The sequence below is a fragment of the Cebus imitator genome, unplaced genomic scaffold (genome assembly GCF_001604975.1).
Source record: "Cebus imitator isolate Cc_AM_T3 unplaced genomic scaffold, Cebus_imitator-1.0 Scaffold28, whole genome shotgun sequence".
NCBI lineage: Eukaryota > Metazoa > Chordata > Mammalia > Primates > Cebidae > Cebus > Cebus imitator.
In genome coordinates, this window is record NW_016107343.1 from 10,591,295 (window position 1) to 10,608,366 (window position 17,072).

Consider the following 17,072-nt stretch of genomic DNA (forward strand, 5'->3'; position numbering starts at 1 on the left):
TTAGTAGAGACGGGGTTTCACCATGTTGACCAGGATGGTCTCGATCTCTTGACCTCGTGATCCACCTGCCTCGGCCTCCCAAAGTGCTGGGATTACAGGCTTGAGCCACCGCGCCCGGCCCAAAGCACCCTTTCAATAGGTCTTTATAATGACCCTTAGAGACAGTGAAGGTTCACTTGACTCATACTCATAAGTGAGTTGGAAGGGTCTCCAGCTAACTCCCAGCTGTAATTCCAGCCAATCTCCCACCCACTCAGCTTTCCCCAGGATGGCATCCCCTTCGGGAATGTAGACCTCCAGCCTCTGCTTTGAATTGCTCAGTGGCAGAATTCACAAGGCTACTAAATTTTTTGTTGAACAGTTTTATTTATTTTTTCTGATAGGGTCTTGCTCTGTTACCCAGGCTGGAGTGCAGTGGCACAGTCTCAGCTCACTGCAGCCTCTGCCTGCCCAGCTCAAGTGATCCTCCCACTGCAGTCTCCCAAATAGCTGGGACTACAGGCCTATCCTACCATGCCCACTAATTTTTTGTATTTTTTTTTTTTTATAGAGATGGGATTTTGCCATATTGCCCAGGCTGGTCTTGAACTCCTGGACTTAAGCGATCTGCCCACCTTGGCCTCCCAAAGTGCTGGTATTACAGGTGTGATTGTTGAACAGTTTTAATTATTATTATGGGTTTTAAAAAATACTGGATGAGGTTGATCTCCATTTATGGCCACCTAAATTATATGTTCCTATCTAGCCACAACCTGGGCATCAGAAAGTCTTTTCCAAATGATGTTGCCAGCCAAAATAGGTCTAGAAAAAAAAGCAGCTTTCCCATTTACAGTTCCAACTATGGAAAACCACATTCTTCTTTCTTCTCCCTTTACTTTTCAAAAGAAAGCCCCTGAACCTGTTTTAATCTATCCACAAATACTACTGAGCATATTTATATTGTTGCTCTGGGCATTTGAAATAAGGCCATCAAAGTACTGTCCATGATTTGTCTTAGTCCAGACTTGTCTGTAACAAGTGCTTGGAAGCTAGAAATAGGAATCTGCTTCCAAGCAGCCATTTATTTCATCAATAAAACTGCATTAGATTACTCAGGCTGCTTATGAGCTCTACATCAGATGTGTTTCCGCAGAGAGAAAAACAATTGTTTTTCTAATAGACCTTTCTTATACACACAAAAGGTACGTACAAAAGCCTGCAGATAATACAACAAGGTTCTCTTACTGATTTAAATATTTGATTAACATTGATATTAATAAGATTTCAGTAGTCACAGAGTAACATAAATGTAATTTTTTTCAGGTAATGCCTTTACAAACTACAACTTTTGATATCAGCCAGCTGCTCCTATCAACAGTATCCCCTGTTAATTTTTTGCATTTTTCAAGATGAGTAAAAGTAAACTAATTCCCAAGCTCTCTATTCAATCTCCTGTCCGTCATACCAACTTAAATGTTCAGTCCACACACTCGCCTTTTAAGAAAGAAGACTTATATCAGATTTCAAAAGACTCCTTGGAATCGGATTCAGAAAGCTCCGCTCAAGAGAATATGTCCCAGCCTGAGTTTGATGATCAAATCCAGGATAATGATATGGAGCCCGACAGCTTAGACGAGGAAAGCCCTCCACGGGAAAGCCTGCATGAGGCGGAAGAGGAAGCAAGCAGAAAAGCAGCTCAGATGGCTCGAGAGCAAAACCACCATAGCTGGGACAAGGGCGCCAATAACAGGTAAGGAATTGGCTTGTGTAAGATAATAATGGGCTATAAAATGTATTGTTAAATAATTGCTGGTATCATTTCAAATGAGAGTAAGGGCAAGCTGCCCTAATGAGCACCTTGCGATGTGTGTGAGACAGTTCTCTAAGCAGCCAAGGATAGCTGGGCACCATGTTTTTTCCATCTTCAGGTTTTTTTTAATTAAAAAGTACAATGGGTATTAATAAGGGCATTTGCATTTCTCATACCATTTATCTCCTGTCCATATTCAAGTGTCTCCACACTAGGATCTCACCTGGCAAAAATTCCAGAAGCCTGATATAGAAAAGGATTGGAGTCAGTTGGTCTTAATTTGGTCTAGGTGCTGCCGTTTAGTATATAATTTGGAATCAGTCACTTAACTTTTTTTTTCACTTAAAAAAATTTATATAATATTAAATGTTTATAGTAGAGATGGGATCTCACTATGTTGGCCAGGTTGGTCTTGAACTCCTAGCCACAAGCAGTCCTCCCACTTCAGCCTCCCAAAGTGCTAAGCCACCATGCCTTACCCACTTAATTCATTATTTGGCTCACTTTTCCTTATCTGTTAAATAACCTGACCTGCCTATCTCACAGGATTGCTATGAATGTCAATAAAGTACAAATAATTGGGGGTAGAATCTTACCTGGCCCATTCAGAGCTAGTAGAGGTCTGCCTCCCAGGGCTTGTATGATCATATAAAGATTTAATCTAATAACAAGAATTTATGAGATTTGACTTTGTGCTATGAGCTACCCAAAAATGTAAGGGATTATAAAATGATGTGGTGATATTACTTTGTTACAATTGAGGCACTAATGATATGAGAGAGTACAGAAGAAGGCAAGGGAAGTTTTAGTGTGACGGTGAAGTGCATGGCGTCTGAAGCAGACCATCTGGGTTCAAATAGTGGCTCTGCCACTTACTAGCTGTATAACCTTAGCCAGGTCCGATTACTGTTTCCGTGCCTCAGTGTCTTCACAGTAAAAATGGGATAATAACAATAGTTAACCAGTTATGAGGCTAAAATAAATATATATAAAGTGTCTAGAATAGTGACTGGCCCCTTATAAATTATATTGTGTTAGAGTTTTTTTTGGTGGGGGGGTGACAGAGTCTTGCTCTGTCACCAGGCTGGAGTGCAATGGCTCCATCTTTGCTCACTGCAACCTCTGCCTCCCGGGTTCAAGTGATTCTCCTGCCTCAGCCTCCCGAGTAGCTGGGACTACAGGCGAGTGCCACCATGCCCAGCTAATTTTTGCATTTTTAGTACAGATGGGGTTTCACCATGTTGGCCAGGATGGTCTCAATCTCTTGACCTTGTGATCCGTCTACCTCAGCCTCCCAAAGAGCTGGAATTACAGGAGTAAGCCACTGTGCCTAGCTGATTTTTTCTTTTAATTCAGGCTGAAATATATTAAAAGTTTATTGAAGGGCCTAGAACTTAGAGTCTTGAAAACAAGCTAAGATCTGGATAATAGAACAGATTGGGAGTGACATGTTTGTGGCACATTAGGGAGCCCAGCTGGATTGCAGAGGATTTGTTTTGAGTGTAGGGAAAGTAGACTGAGTATGGATCTGATTATAGGGGCCTTAAAAATGTGCTTATAGTATTGGAAGATGAATTTTCAGGTCTTGAAGTATAACCATCCTACCAGAGATGAGGATATTGAGTCTTACAGAGCTCAAATGGCTTGTCCTCTAGATACAGTCACTGCCAGGGATCCTGTGGAGACAGAAGTAGAGCCCTGTCCTGAGTCTTTTCTTTCTTTCTTATCTTTCTTTTTCTGCCTTCCTTTTGTCTTCCCCTCCCATTTTTCAGTGGGGATATCTAGTTGAATCAGTCTCATAAGTGTTTTTTAGTGATATGTCACAGTAAAAGTGATAAGAGCTGTCACCAAGGTGCTGGAGGCAGAAGAGGCATGTGGGACAGCTTCAGAGAGACGGACACCCTTGATTGGACTGAGTTGGGAAAGCCAGGTAGAGAGAATACAGGTTCCTGGGGGGGGCAGTGAGATGCAGCACTGTTTAAGGAAGATTATTCTGCAAGTTGGTGCATTTTGAATGAGAGAGTAAACACACAACGGGCAAAGAGACTGCTGGATGGATATGACAGTCATAACAGTGATATCACTTTTTAAAAGCCTGTCTTAGTTTCACTCAATTCTCCATCGCAATTTCGATCCGGTAGGGAAGATGCTGCTTTTCCTATTTCACAGATAAGGAAAATGAGGCTAGCAGAGAAGAAGAAACTTGTCTAAGGTTATAGTGCTTGGAGGATGTCCTTATCTTGTTACTGATGCTGTTTTTTTTTTAAAAAAAATCACGTAAAAATTCTAACCTATAGAAAATTACAGAGAAAAATACAGTATGACCCTTACTGCCATATTTGTTTCAGACCTATTTTTAAAATTCATACTTTATTACAGATAAAATTTCCTTGTACCCCCTTCTCAAACTCATTCCCCTTCCTTCCCCCTCAGAGGTAATCAATACATACTCTTAAATGAGTGTGCATCTTTCTCGCCAATTTTCCATTCATTTATTTCATGGGTAATCTATAATTACTAGATAAATATATATCTATTTATGGATGTATGATGCCCTTTTTATTCAGTCAACATTATGTTTTTGGCATTTTACAATTATGCTTTTGAACTAAGACATGGCCTTGGTTGAATATTGATGAATATTTAGGGTTTTTCCAGTTTTCGTTATTTCATACAATGCTCTGTGCGCGTCCTCGTATGCTTCCTTGGTATGCAGGCAGGAGTTTCCTTAGGGTATAAGTTCCCAGGAGTGGAATTGCTGGTTCATGGGAGAATGGACATCTTCAACTTAACCCATAAGTGCCTGCAAGTTACCAGTCCTCAGAATTACTGTCTTTTTAACCTTTGCCATTCTGATGGGTTATAAAATCCTATCTTATTATAGATTTAAATTACTTTTCTCTGATTACTTGCGAGCCTGAGAATCTTTTTACATGTTTTTAACCAAATGAGATAAATTTAGACATCCTCTTTGGCAACTGGTTATTTTCATTTAACAGAATACCCACGTGAATCTTGAGAATCTTTCTATAGAGTTGGCCTTCTGTATCATGGCTTTCGCATCTGTGGATTCAATCAACCACAGATCAAAAATATTTGGGGAATAAATGGATGGTTGAATCTGTACTAAACATGTACAGAGACTATTTTTCCTGTCTTTATTCCCTAATGATATAGTATAACAACTATTTACAGGCTGGGCGAAGTGGCTCACGCCTGTAATCCCAGCACTTTGGGAGGCTGAGGCGGGTGGATCATGAGGTTCGAGTTCAAGACCAGCCTGGCCGAGATGGTGAAACCTCGTCTCTACCAAAAATACAAAAATTAGCCGGGCGAGGTGGCAGGCACCTGTAATCCCAGCTACTCGGGAGGCTGAGGCAGTAGAATCGCTTGAGGGAGGTGGAGGTTGCAGTGAGCTGGAGATCGTACCACTGCATTCTAGCCTGGGCAACAGAGCAAAACTCCGTCTAGAAAAAGAAAAACCCAACTATTTGCACAGCATTTACATTGCATTAGGTATTATAAATAATCTAGAGATAATTTAAAATATATAGGAGGACATGCATAGGCTATATGCAAATATTACCCCAATTTATAAAAGGGACTTGCCCATCCCTGGATTTTGGTATCAGCAGGGAGTCCTGGAACCACTCCCTCACAGATAACTAAGCGATTATTATATTTATATGTTCATAGTACATATTGTATATGGTACATAGTATTCTACTATCTGGACGTACCATGATAAATTTATTCAGTCACCCAAGGGTGGACTTTGGGATGTTCCCAGTTTGTTTGTTTGGAGACAGAGTCTTGCTCTGTCGTCCAGGCTAGAGTGAAGTGGCACTATCTTGGCTCACTGTAACCTCCGCCTCCTGGGTTAAAATGATTCTCATGCCTCAGCCTCCCGAGTAGCTGGGATTACAGGTATGTGCCACAACCCTCGGCTAATTTTTTCTTCTTTTAGTAGAGATGGGATCTTACCACGTTGCCCAGGCTGGTCTTGAACTCCTGTGCTCGGGCAGTCTCTGCACCTTGGCCTCCTAAAGTGCTAGGATTACAGGCTCCCCAGTTTGTTTTTTTTTTTTTTTTTTTTTTTTTTTTTAGCAAAACTTTGACTGAAATTTTATATATATAAATAAAAGAATTGACAGGGTTTGGTGATAGATTAGATATGGGGATTGAAGGAACAAGAGAAGCCAAAGACGAAGTGTCCCTTTAACAATAGCTGGCATTTATAGAATGCTTTTCATGAGCCGGTTTCTGTGCTAAACATTTTACGTGTATTATCTCATTTAATCTTTATTGCAGCCTGGTAGATACTGTAATGATCCCATTTTGAAGGTTGCAAATGAAACTTTAAAAGTTTATATTATGCCCATTTATTGCATCTCATGAGTGGTAGAGCTGAAAACTCAGGCAGTCTGACTCCATGGCTCCAAACCCTGTTTTTATCCTGGCTCTTAGAGATTTGTAATCTCCTAGGTAATAAATGGGAGTAGTTTTAGTTATAGAAATGTCGCCACTGAAAAGGAAAAAATATTTTTGCAGTGGATAGGTATTTTTGTCTGTACTTTTAAGATGAAGAAACCAAGGTAAGGATCCATTAAGTGACCTCGTTTCCTGTTGTCGAGTTGTTTTCTCCTTTTGTCCAGTGCTCAGGGACCTGACTTTAACCCTTGTTCTTACCAAAGACAGTTTAAATATCATCTAATATATTTCAAAATAAAGAATAATGCTTGCAAAAATCAAAATTATGGTTAGATTCTTGGTTTTCTGATTCAGAGATCCTCAAATAATGCTTTTTTCTTCAGATTGATTTGCCTGGAAAATTTTTAACGATAAACTATAAACCCTAGGGTCAGAATAGGTTATAGCCCTAGTCATTGTTTGGCCATATAGTGCTTCATATACTGAACATTAGGATGACCAGTTCTCAAGTAAAAAGAAAAACAGTACTGAAGCATTTAGACAAATAATGCCTCAAAAATATTATTCAGGTGAGTGTTTCATTATTGGTCCCTTTCCCTGCCTCATGTTAGTCTTGGAAGCCTCTCAGGAATACTCTTGCTTGGATCTGAGTAGTTTATGAGCCATGAAATAGACAAGTAAATTGATCTCAGACTCTCAATATGAAATTCAAGTAGGCTTTTATTTCTGTAAAGTTGATGGCATTCTGGGAATTGTAGTTCAAAAAAAAAATACTCAAAGCTTGCCTTAAAACCAAAGAAAATTTCTTTCTTCTTGCTTTTATGATCAATAATTTAAAAAGCTGCCTGACAAATCACTTGAGTCCTACACTTGTGTTTTTGATGTTACTAGAACCTCCTCAAAGCAATTATTCCCTTGTATCTGACCAAAGTCAAGCCATAGTTCAATGTATATGGATGAGAGAAAACCTTTTACTTAATGGAATTTGGAGCAGCATTGACTATAGTAAGTAAATGAAGAGTAGAGAGGGGATCTTCACGTGATAATCCTTAAACCCCACTCCAGAACTGGCCTTATGACACTCAGCACTCATGAAGAAAGAGATCTGTGTAATTCCTAGAGCATTAGAAACAACCTCTTCAGTCCTGGAGACTTCTGAAACCTTGTATATTTAAAAAAAAAAATCAGAGAACAGCCATACACTACTTTATATGTGTGCTTAATAAGGTCTTGTTAACAGGAATATTCACTTAATTAGCTACCATTTGTAAAACTTTTTGCTTTATATATACAGTCTCATTTTTCCTTACAAGAGCCCCTTGGATAGGCATTATTAACCCCATTTTGCAGATAAGGATCTGAGAGCTGTATAGGTATATGTAGTTACTAGATAGTACAGCCAGAAATTAAATTGACCTCTCTCCAAATGCCAAAGCCTGAGCCACTAATTACAATCTAGCTAGATAATCAAGGATTGAGTTGATAAAGGATTCTATTTCACTATGTAGTAAAAATCAAAACTATGACAATTTCAATATAGATTAAACTGAATCCAGAGTAAATATGCATATAAAATGATAAAGTTTAGGAAAGTAATAAACATTTTTAGAGGATACTATGTCCTCCGAGTACATAGACATGAATTACGTTTTCCTTTGGGCCGGGAGGTCATAGTAGCCATTATTCTTCAGCACTTGTCCTGGGAAACAAACGTTTTTATGCAGTGAGGTCTCCAGTGCTTTCCTCTCTGATCACCTCAAACCATAGCCTCCACAAAAGGGCACATATTCTGCCTAAGAAACCACCTTGCATTAGAAATTAATAGGAGAGAGATAGGCATATGAGGAATTACCAGTTAAATTGAGCATTCAGAATTGCCTGAAAGTAAAAAAAAAAAAAGGGACTCATAATAATCTGCATTTTGGTCTGTTGCAGTGGCTCACGCCTGTAATCCCAGCATTTTGGGAGGCCAAGGTGGGTGGATCACCTGAGGTTAGGAGTTTGAGACCAGCCTGACCAATATGGTGAGCCCCCATCTCTAAATACTAAAAATACAAAAATTAGCTGGGTGTGGTGGCATGCGCCTGTAGTCCCAGCTACTTAGGAGGCTGAGGCAGGAGAACTGCTTGAACCCGAGAGGCAGAGGTTGCAGTGAGCTGAGATCACACCACTGTACTCCAGCCTGGGTGACAGAGCGAGATTCCGTCTACAACAACAACAAAAAATCTGTATTTAATTGTTGTATATAATTGTGTCTCTCAGATGCTTTCATGTGTATTGGTTCTGATTAATAATACAAAAGTCAGGTGAAGTATTGAATGATGACTTCTAGGGTTTGAAGAGTGGCACTGGATAACCCAAGGAGACCACAGGTAGAGAAAGACTTAGGGAAGACCAAAACTCAGGATTTTCATTTCCCCCAAATTTCCCAGGCTGTTTGTAGAATGCATCGGAAATATTTAAGCTGAGACTAGACTACTGTCTCTCCATAGGTGGTGTAGAGAATTTTTTCATACTGGTTAGGAGATTAAAGAAGACATTTGAAGTTAGGTCTAATATGCTAGGGCGATTGAGAACATTCTAGAAGCTTTCAGGAGTCAACTTTCATTCCCATTGGCTTCTAACAACATTCATCCATGTTGTGTTCTTTGTCTTTTGTTAGATTTTCAATTTAAGGCCAGTGTTTTGTCAACTTTTTCCAATACACTACACTACCTGCCATGTTCTAGAGGTTTCCATGCAGCATTCTGGGAGTAGCTACTAGCATTTATTGATTTATTTCTGATCACATGGGAATAGTTATATCAGAGGAGTGACTTTTTATTGCAGATATTAGTCATTTCTGTTTTCTGTTCATTCATTTACTGATAAGCTATGCTTTAGTTACACTGCAACACACTCCTCAGAGCAGGCATGGTGCCATTGTAACAGATGAGCAGTCATAGACGGAAGTAAAGGGTGTGCATGGGCATGAATTGTAGCTATTAAAGGCCGAGCCCCTGTCAGAAATGCTAAAGCCATAGTGACTCCTGGGCTTGTTGCCTCCAGAGACAACCACTAGGTCCCTTCTAGGTTATTTCAAAACTGAGATGCATTATTGTGTTAAAGTAAGTACCTACATAGTGAGTTCAAAACCTCATAAAGTATGATTTAAATTTAAATCACCTACAACGCTGTGAGTTTATCAAGAGGATCAGGAAGACTGTAACAAAATTACTAAAGGGATGCTTTAATTCATGACCTTTGCCTCTTTATTTATTTCTACTCCCTGACAAGTTTGAAAATATATAAAACTTTGATTAATATAACTTTTAAATATATGGAATTAAAAATAAATGTTTTTCCCAACGCTTCCATAATGCTAGGTTTGGCTGATAGGCCCAATCCAACTAGTAAAATAACGGATTATTAGAGCTGTCAGGGCTCTTAAAAGTCAGCCCATTCCCTTTATTTATTGTACAGAGGAGGAACCTAAGACCTAGAGTGGTGGAAAGACTTGCCCAAGTTCACATGGCTGGCTAGTGGCAAACCTTGGACTAGAACCCAAGTGTCAAGACCACTCCATTGCCTTCTTATGATATCACAGCTGCCTTGCAATTTTAATGCTGCTAAATCTGGCATTTAAAATATAAGAAACTTGGCCGGGCCCAGTGGCTCACACTTGTAATCCCAGCACTTTGGGAGGCTGAGGCAGGCGGATCATTTGAGGTCAGGAGTTCAAGACCAGCCTGGCCAACATGGTGAAACCCCATCTCCACTGAAAATACAAAAATTAGCCGGGCCTGTAATCCCAGCTACTCAGGAGACTGAGGCACAGGAATCGCTTGAATCCGGAAAGCGGAAGTTGCAGTAATCCGAGGTCGTGCCATTGCACTCCAGCCTGGGGGCAGAGTGAGACTCTGTCTCAAAATAAAAAAGAAGAAGAAGAAGAAACTCTACCTAAAGAAAGTATAAGCACCTGCACATTTTATAAATCTAGGTCTCTGTCTCTTAGCTATTATTTTGGAGAATGAAAAACAACACTCAAGCCTTCCATGGAAAATGTCTGGCATTAGCATTGTTAAGCTCTCATTGAATGAGACGAATTATGTTTCTAAATACTGTGTCATGCAGCATTTCCCTTGTGAAGGTGCAGCCTTGGTTTCACATGACATAATCTTAATAGAAGTGAGGTACTAGAATTTTACATTGCAATTACAACATGTCTTCTTTAGATAATTTATTTTCATTTAACTCACAGATTGTTCTTGAATCAAGACTGGTGCTATTAAGAACCCAGGAGAAATATCTGGTATTTTGCAGTCACAAATCTGTTATCAAAGAGAAAAAAAGGACTTGGGTTGGAATTATCCAAATTATGTATTTTTATAAATAAAATTCACTAAATAACAATCTAGCTCCTTTAGTGTGATTCTGTAGGCAGTCTTTGACCTTCATTTCATTAAACCATCTTTTTCTATTAAAATGCTTAAATTTTTAGCAAAATAAATGCGTGTATTAAATAAAATTTTCTGAATTGCAAATCACCTTCACAAAGCATTTCAGTATATTTGTGGAACCATTTTATTTCATATTTACAAAAGTGAATTTTTAATCTTTCAGATTTATTTCATTTTATTTACTTAAAAGCTCTTGATAAGAAGATTAAGGTGAGCATAGAATTCAGAAATCCTTGGAAACAGTGATCGGTTTTATAGTTCCTTAAAAAAGCATTAAAAACTTTACACTTAAACAAAAATTGAATTTCCTGTTCATATGCATAAAAGATTTAATGGCATATAAATTGGGAATAATTATTCTGTTTAAAAGGATTAAATTAAACCTAAATCAATAATAACATGTGCAGTTTCAATTTAACTGCCTACTTAAAATGAAGTGACAAATAAATAACAGCTAAATGATTAATAGCAATGCTTTTATTCACCTCCTCAACAGGCAAAATGGCCAGTTACTGAATATTTTATTGTGAGTGCAAAGGATGTTAATTGTACTAGAAACATGCTCTAATTTTAGTAATTTTTTGATTGAATACAATATTGAATATGAGGCTCTTCATTAAATGGAGATTTTATTTTATTTTGTTTGAAGTTATCACAGTAAGTACTCAAATACGGTCCATTAAAGCCAGCAAATATCATGGCATATGCATGTGAAACCGTCCCCCATTCCCTTCCTCTCTGCCTTCGTTTCTAACCTAGGCATCTGAAGAGGAGACCCTGCATCTGTTGTCTGAACGGTAACAAAAGAGTTGTGTACTCATTTTCTGTGTAACCTTTCTATCAAACGGGGAGGAAAAGAGGTGCATGTTTTGTGTGCAGATGATTACTGATGAAAAGGCACTTCACACTCATTTTGTCCCAGTGTGTTGACCTAGACCGTGAAACACAATGGGGCTTCCAAGCACACAAGCTCAGTAAAATGGGGTTCTTCAGTATCATGTTCTATTTTGACCATTAGATTTGTTTTTGTGAAGTATTACAGCTTTCCAGGCTCATGATTTTGCAAAGCATAACCTCCTATTTGTCTCAACATATGGTTTTCATCCAGAAAGGGGAGAAAGAGGATGTTTTAAGATAGTCTTTTCAGGTGTAAATGGTGTGACCTAATTAAAACTCTTATAAGAGCCACATCTTCAGGCTCTAGCCTTATATATACACATTCTTAGAGCTTCTCTGATTCAAAAACATTTTTCTCAGCCAGAGCAACTCATTTCCTCTGGTATGTTTCTAAACGCTTTGTATTTTCTAGGTTCCACTTAAAACATCAGTTTTTATTTATTTTTTTTTTTTAGCCGGGGTCTCGCTCTGTGGCCAGGCTAGAGTGCAGTGGCACGATCTCGGCTCACTGCAATCTCTAACTCCTGGATGCAAGTGATTCTCCTGCCTCAGCCACCCGAGTAACTGGGATTACAGGTGCGTGCCACCATGCCCAGATAATTTTTGTATTTTTAGTAGAGACAGGGTTTCACCATGTTGGCCAGGCTTGTCTTGATCTCCTGACCTCTGACCTCGTGATCGGCCTGCCTCAGCCTCCCAAAGTATTAGGATTATAGGTGCGAGCCACTGTGCGGGGCCTACAGCCATTTAAGAATGGAAATTTGCTGAGGCTAGAAATTACAGCTTTTTCAAAAGGTCTAAAGTAATTTAATTATGCCAGTTTTACCTTATTTGTCATCTTTAGCAATTGTTAAAATGTTTCATCTTGTGAAAGTACTGACTTTTCTTATTGCCATTTCCAAATTGTGGTTTGGCCATTCTCCACCGTGCCTAAGTCGTGATTAAAAACTAGATTTTTAAAGACGGATGTTACTTCTTTCAGGCCACTAGGGTACCACTTAGTGTATCACAAGACAACTTTGTGCCCTGGAAATAAGCCCTGGGGAGAGAAGAATCCCTTGAGATCCATCACCAGAAGTATAATACCTAACAAAGGTGTTAGGTCATGGGGACTGAATGTGACGCACAGCAAGCAAGGCTAGTGCTGGAGCTCTTTGATCTGCACTTCCACAACTGGTCCTCATGGAACCCTTACTCTGTGCCAGGGACATAGTTCTATGCATTTAGATGTATTAATTCTTATAATCCTCTCAATAACACTCTGAGGTAGGTACTATTATTATTTTTTAGTTATTTTATTTTTATCGAGACAGAGTCTCACTGTGTTGCCCAAGCTGGAGTGCAGTGGCATAGTCATGGCTCACTGCAGGTTCGACCTCCAGGGCTAAGCCATCCTCCTGCCTCAGCCTCCCGAATAGCTGGGACTACAGGCCCATGCCACACTACCTGGCTGTTGGTTTTGTTTTGTTTTTTTGTAGAGATGGGGGTCTCTCTGTGTTGCTCAGGCTGGTCTCAAACTCACGGCTTCAAGTGATCCTTTTGCCTGGACCTCTCAAAATTCCAGGACTATAGCCATGAGCCACCACACCTGGCCAGTACTGTTATTATCCCCGTTTTATTGATGAGGAAACTGAGCCACAGAAGTTAAATAACTTGCCCACATTCACATACTCTGGTGGCACCCGGAATTGAATGCAGGTAGTTTAGGACCCTTGTTCTTAGATGCTCTTCTGTACCATTTCTGAGAACCAAAATAATCCATATTATCATACAGAGAAACAAAGTACCACAATATTACATATGACGGAAGGAGGGCAATAGTCACGACTGTAGAAACTATGCCCTCATCAGCTGATGCTGGTTAAATACATGACCAGTATGAGTGCACCAGTTTTCTTAGCATAACTGCAGAGATGAAAACCAGGAAATCTATTTCCTTAAACTGAAGACTACATAATTTTTCAAAATAGTGGGCATTACTCAGTTATTGATTCTTTCATGAGTCTATCACAGAATCATAGAACAATGGAGTTGGAATGGACTTAGAGATATCATCTAACAATTGAATGTGGAAATAAGAGGCCGACATTTTTGTGATAAGTCACATCTTCCTGTTTTAAATACCCATAACAGCCTGTATTTCTTTACACCTGTAGTTTATTAGTTGATTACTGACTTATAGTGTATAAAGTCCGTCCTCTTCACTGAAGAGTAAGACCCAGCAGCCTGCTTCTGTTTTCCTTGCTGCTGTATTTTCTGCACCTAAGATTCTTCCTCTTCCTCTGTGTAGAAGGTGCTCCATGCATATCTATTGACTGGCCAGCTGACCCATCCATTCATTGATTCACATGAGGCAGATACTGCAACACACTTGCTTCACTGTCACCTATGGGAATAGCTGCAGGATACAATGCAACATGATGTGCAGGAGCCCAATCCAGAGCAGACTGCCAGGCTCTTTGACCTTGAGAGATGTGCATAGCCCTCTAAGCCCCAGTTTCACCATCTGTTTAATGGGGGTAATTATAGTACTTCCCTCAACGTTGTTCCGGGGAAAAAAACCTGAAGACTTACAACAAACATTCCCTAGATCATCAAACAGTAACGTGCTCTTTCTACTTCCCACTCCTGAGTGAGTGGCTGAACAGTGATCCCCAGTGTTCTCACCTGTGAAACATGGCCAGCCCTGCTCTAAACAGTACAAAGTAGAGGACTATCTTCTAAGCTTTCCAAAAAGGACTTCATAGCCTCCGTAGATCATCCCTTTCAGAAACTTCTCAGTTTGGCTGTCCAAATGTATTTACGTCTTACTAAAATCTTTGCTTTCTAATTAACTCTCTGGTTAGTTTCGTTAAGCCCAAGCTGCTTCAGGAGTTTGCAGCATCCCTCGAGATCTGACCTTTGCTTACTCTTGAGCTGTGCTCCTCGACCTGCCCCCCTCTCGCCCTCCATTTTGTCCACACAGAATTTGTTCTATGAAAACACCGCATTGTCTCTGCCTCCACTCCTTTTTACATGCTATTCCCTCAACCTGGCGTAGACTTCCTGTCCTTCTCAGCCTTAGCTCTGAGCTACGCCAGCACTTCCTCCAGGAGGCTTTCCCTGACCTCTCAAGACAGGACTGGATGTCCCTCTGTGTCCTGATGGCCCAGCGTTCCTCATCAAAGCATGCATCACTCCAAAGTGTTAATTGCTGTTTCCTGATCTGTATCCCCCACTAGGCTGTGCGTCCACCGCTTCACCATTTACCACTATTCCTGTAGCTTAGTAAAAGGCTCAATAAATAAATACCTGCTGAATATGAGTGAGCAAATGAATGAAGAAAGTTAAACTAGGTTTTTTTTTTTTCTTTCAGCACAGCATAAATATGGGAAAACAGCACCTTTCTTTAGAAAAAAATCTGTATTTACTTGAAGATAATAATTGTGCTTTCTTCCCCACCTAAACAACCACAGTTGAAACTTATGTTTAATTCAGTACAAGATAAGCCCTAAAAATCATTCTCTAATTTGATCTAATGCAAGAAGCCTCTGCATGTTTGGATTCTAATTTATTACTATTGATTTTTTAAAATAAACATTTATGCTGTATTTGTGTTGACCTGAGTATTTTTAGAGAGGAAGTAATTTATTCAAGAAGTATTTATTGACTCTTCTGTCCATAGCAGAGTACAGCATACTAGGGTAGAAGTTAGGGAAGGAGAGATCACCTGCAGTCCCCGCTGCCTGAGAATCTGTCTAATGAGGAGACAAGATTACCACAGTGAAATATTAAGTACGCACAAATGTAGAGCACTTTAAGACACATTCTCTCATGTTGATCCTCATGCAGCCCTGAGAAATAGAATTTAGCCCGACTTATAGATGAGAAAAACTGAATCAGAGATGACTGATTTGCCAACTGATGCAGAATAGGTAGCAACAGATGGAGAACCTGAGCCCAGGTCTGTGGACTCCCAGACACTGCTGGACCACCCATGTCCCATATGCATGCCCCATGATGCTTAAGGGTCAAGTAAAAGGCAGGGACAGGAAACACTGTGAGTTCTTAGGATGGCACATCACTTGGGAGAAACCTCCCCATCAAAGCCCCAGAGGCAGGTGACCCTGCAATGCAGGGAGGGGTGAGGCGAACGAACATTTGGGTGTCCCATTTTCTAACAGATGTGGACCATTTCCGTTTTGCTGAAGGAGAAGAGCATCTCTCTTCTCTTGTTGGAAAAGGAGGAGCCACTTATTTCAAGAAGTTCTTCATCGTAACATGTGAACTAAAAACTCAAAATGACAATTCAGCAAGGCATGACGGTTTTGGCTTTTTGCTGCAGTTTTTGGCTTTATATCAAATCAAAGAAATCTGGGTCCACATTAAGTAAGTTAACATTAGGGGGACCATTAGTTTGTTTACCCAGCATAAAATTATGCCCTCTGTAAATGGGAATATAAAATAGCATAAAAAGCCTAGGTGATTTACATTTTCTTTTTGATTAGAGGATTACATATACCGTACTCAAGGAAGGAAAATCTCTCTCATTTACCTTTTGAAGATCAAAGAGGCTATTAATATGCCATATTACCAGCTTTTTTTTTTTTTTTTTTTTTTTTTTTTTTGGTTAAGACTGGGGATGCTTTACAAGTTAAGATTGTCATAGGGAAAAGGGAGACTTTATTTTGGGTCACATGAACTGAGTATAGACTAGTTCGCTTTTCTCAGGCAGGACCACACACTTAACCTTTTATTCAAATAGGCCCCTCCTGCAGTGTCAAGTGCATTCTGACCTATCGACCGAGCTTCATGTGCAGAGCTGACAGACAAGAGGCTATGAACCTTTCAGTGAGCCAGGCATGATCTGGTCTGATTTGAAGCCTCGGGGATCTTTCTGTAGTACATTAGATACATTCTACAAAGACAAAGTGAAATAAAAAGCAAAATCACTGAAAAGACGAATGAATCTATATAGGTATTCAGTCAAGATAAAACCTTGCTTTCCCCCAAAAAGGAGCAGTCCGAAGCAAACGTTGTCTAGGCAACAATTCACAGTTCTCTTTCTAAATAGCCAGATGTCTATACAGTCATGCATTGTCTGACAACAGGGGTATGGTCTGAGAAATTCGTCATTAGGTGATTTCGTCATTGTGGGAACATCACAGAGTGCGCTTATACAAACCTAAGTAGTGGAGCCTACTACACACCAGGCTGCGTGGTATAGCCCATTGCTCCTAGGCTACAAATTTGTACAGTGTGTTACTACACTAAACACTGTAGGGAACTGTAATACAATGGTAAGTATTTGTGCATGTAAACATAGAAAAGGTACCGTAAAAATACAGCATAAAAGTTATTTAAATGGCACACCTATGTAGGCACTCACCATGAATGGAGGTTGTAGGACTGTACGTTTCTCTGGGTGAGGCAGTGAGTCAGCGGGCAGCGAATTTCAAGGCCAAGGACATTACTGTATGCTACTGTGGACTTTATAAACACTGTACAGTTAGATGCTTCTACATTTATTTTTTATT

At 39.7% G+C, this 17,072-nt stretch overlaps 1 protein-coding gene across 4 annotated transcripts in view; it reads left to right on the top strand.

Moving 5' to 3' along the window:
* Positions 1-17,072, top strand: part of JHY (junctional cadherin complex regulator) — a 73,872-nt gene that overhangs the window by 2,519 nt on the left and 54,281 nt on the right. For all 4 annotated transcript variants that reach the window (XM_017523576.2, XM_037736758.1, XM_037736759.1 and 1 more), the window contains exon 2: positions 1,303-1,729. In XM_017523576.2, coding sequence (XP_017379065.1) covers positions 1,389-1,729 — 341 coding nt within the window. In that variant the 5' untranslated portion in view covers positions 1,303-1,388. The remainder of the gene's footprint in view (positions 1-1,302; positions 1,730-17,072) is intronic.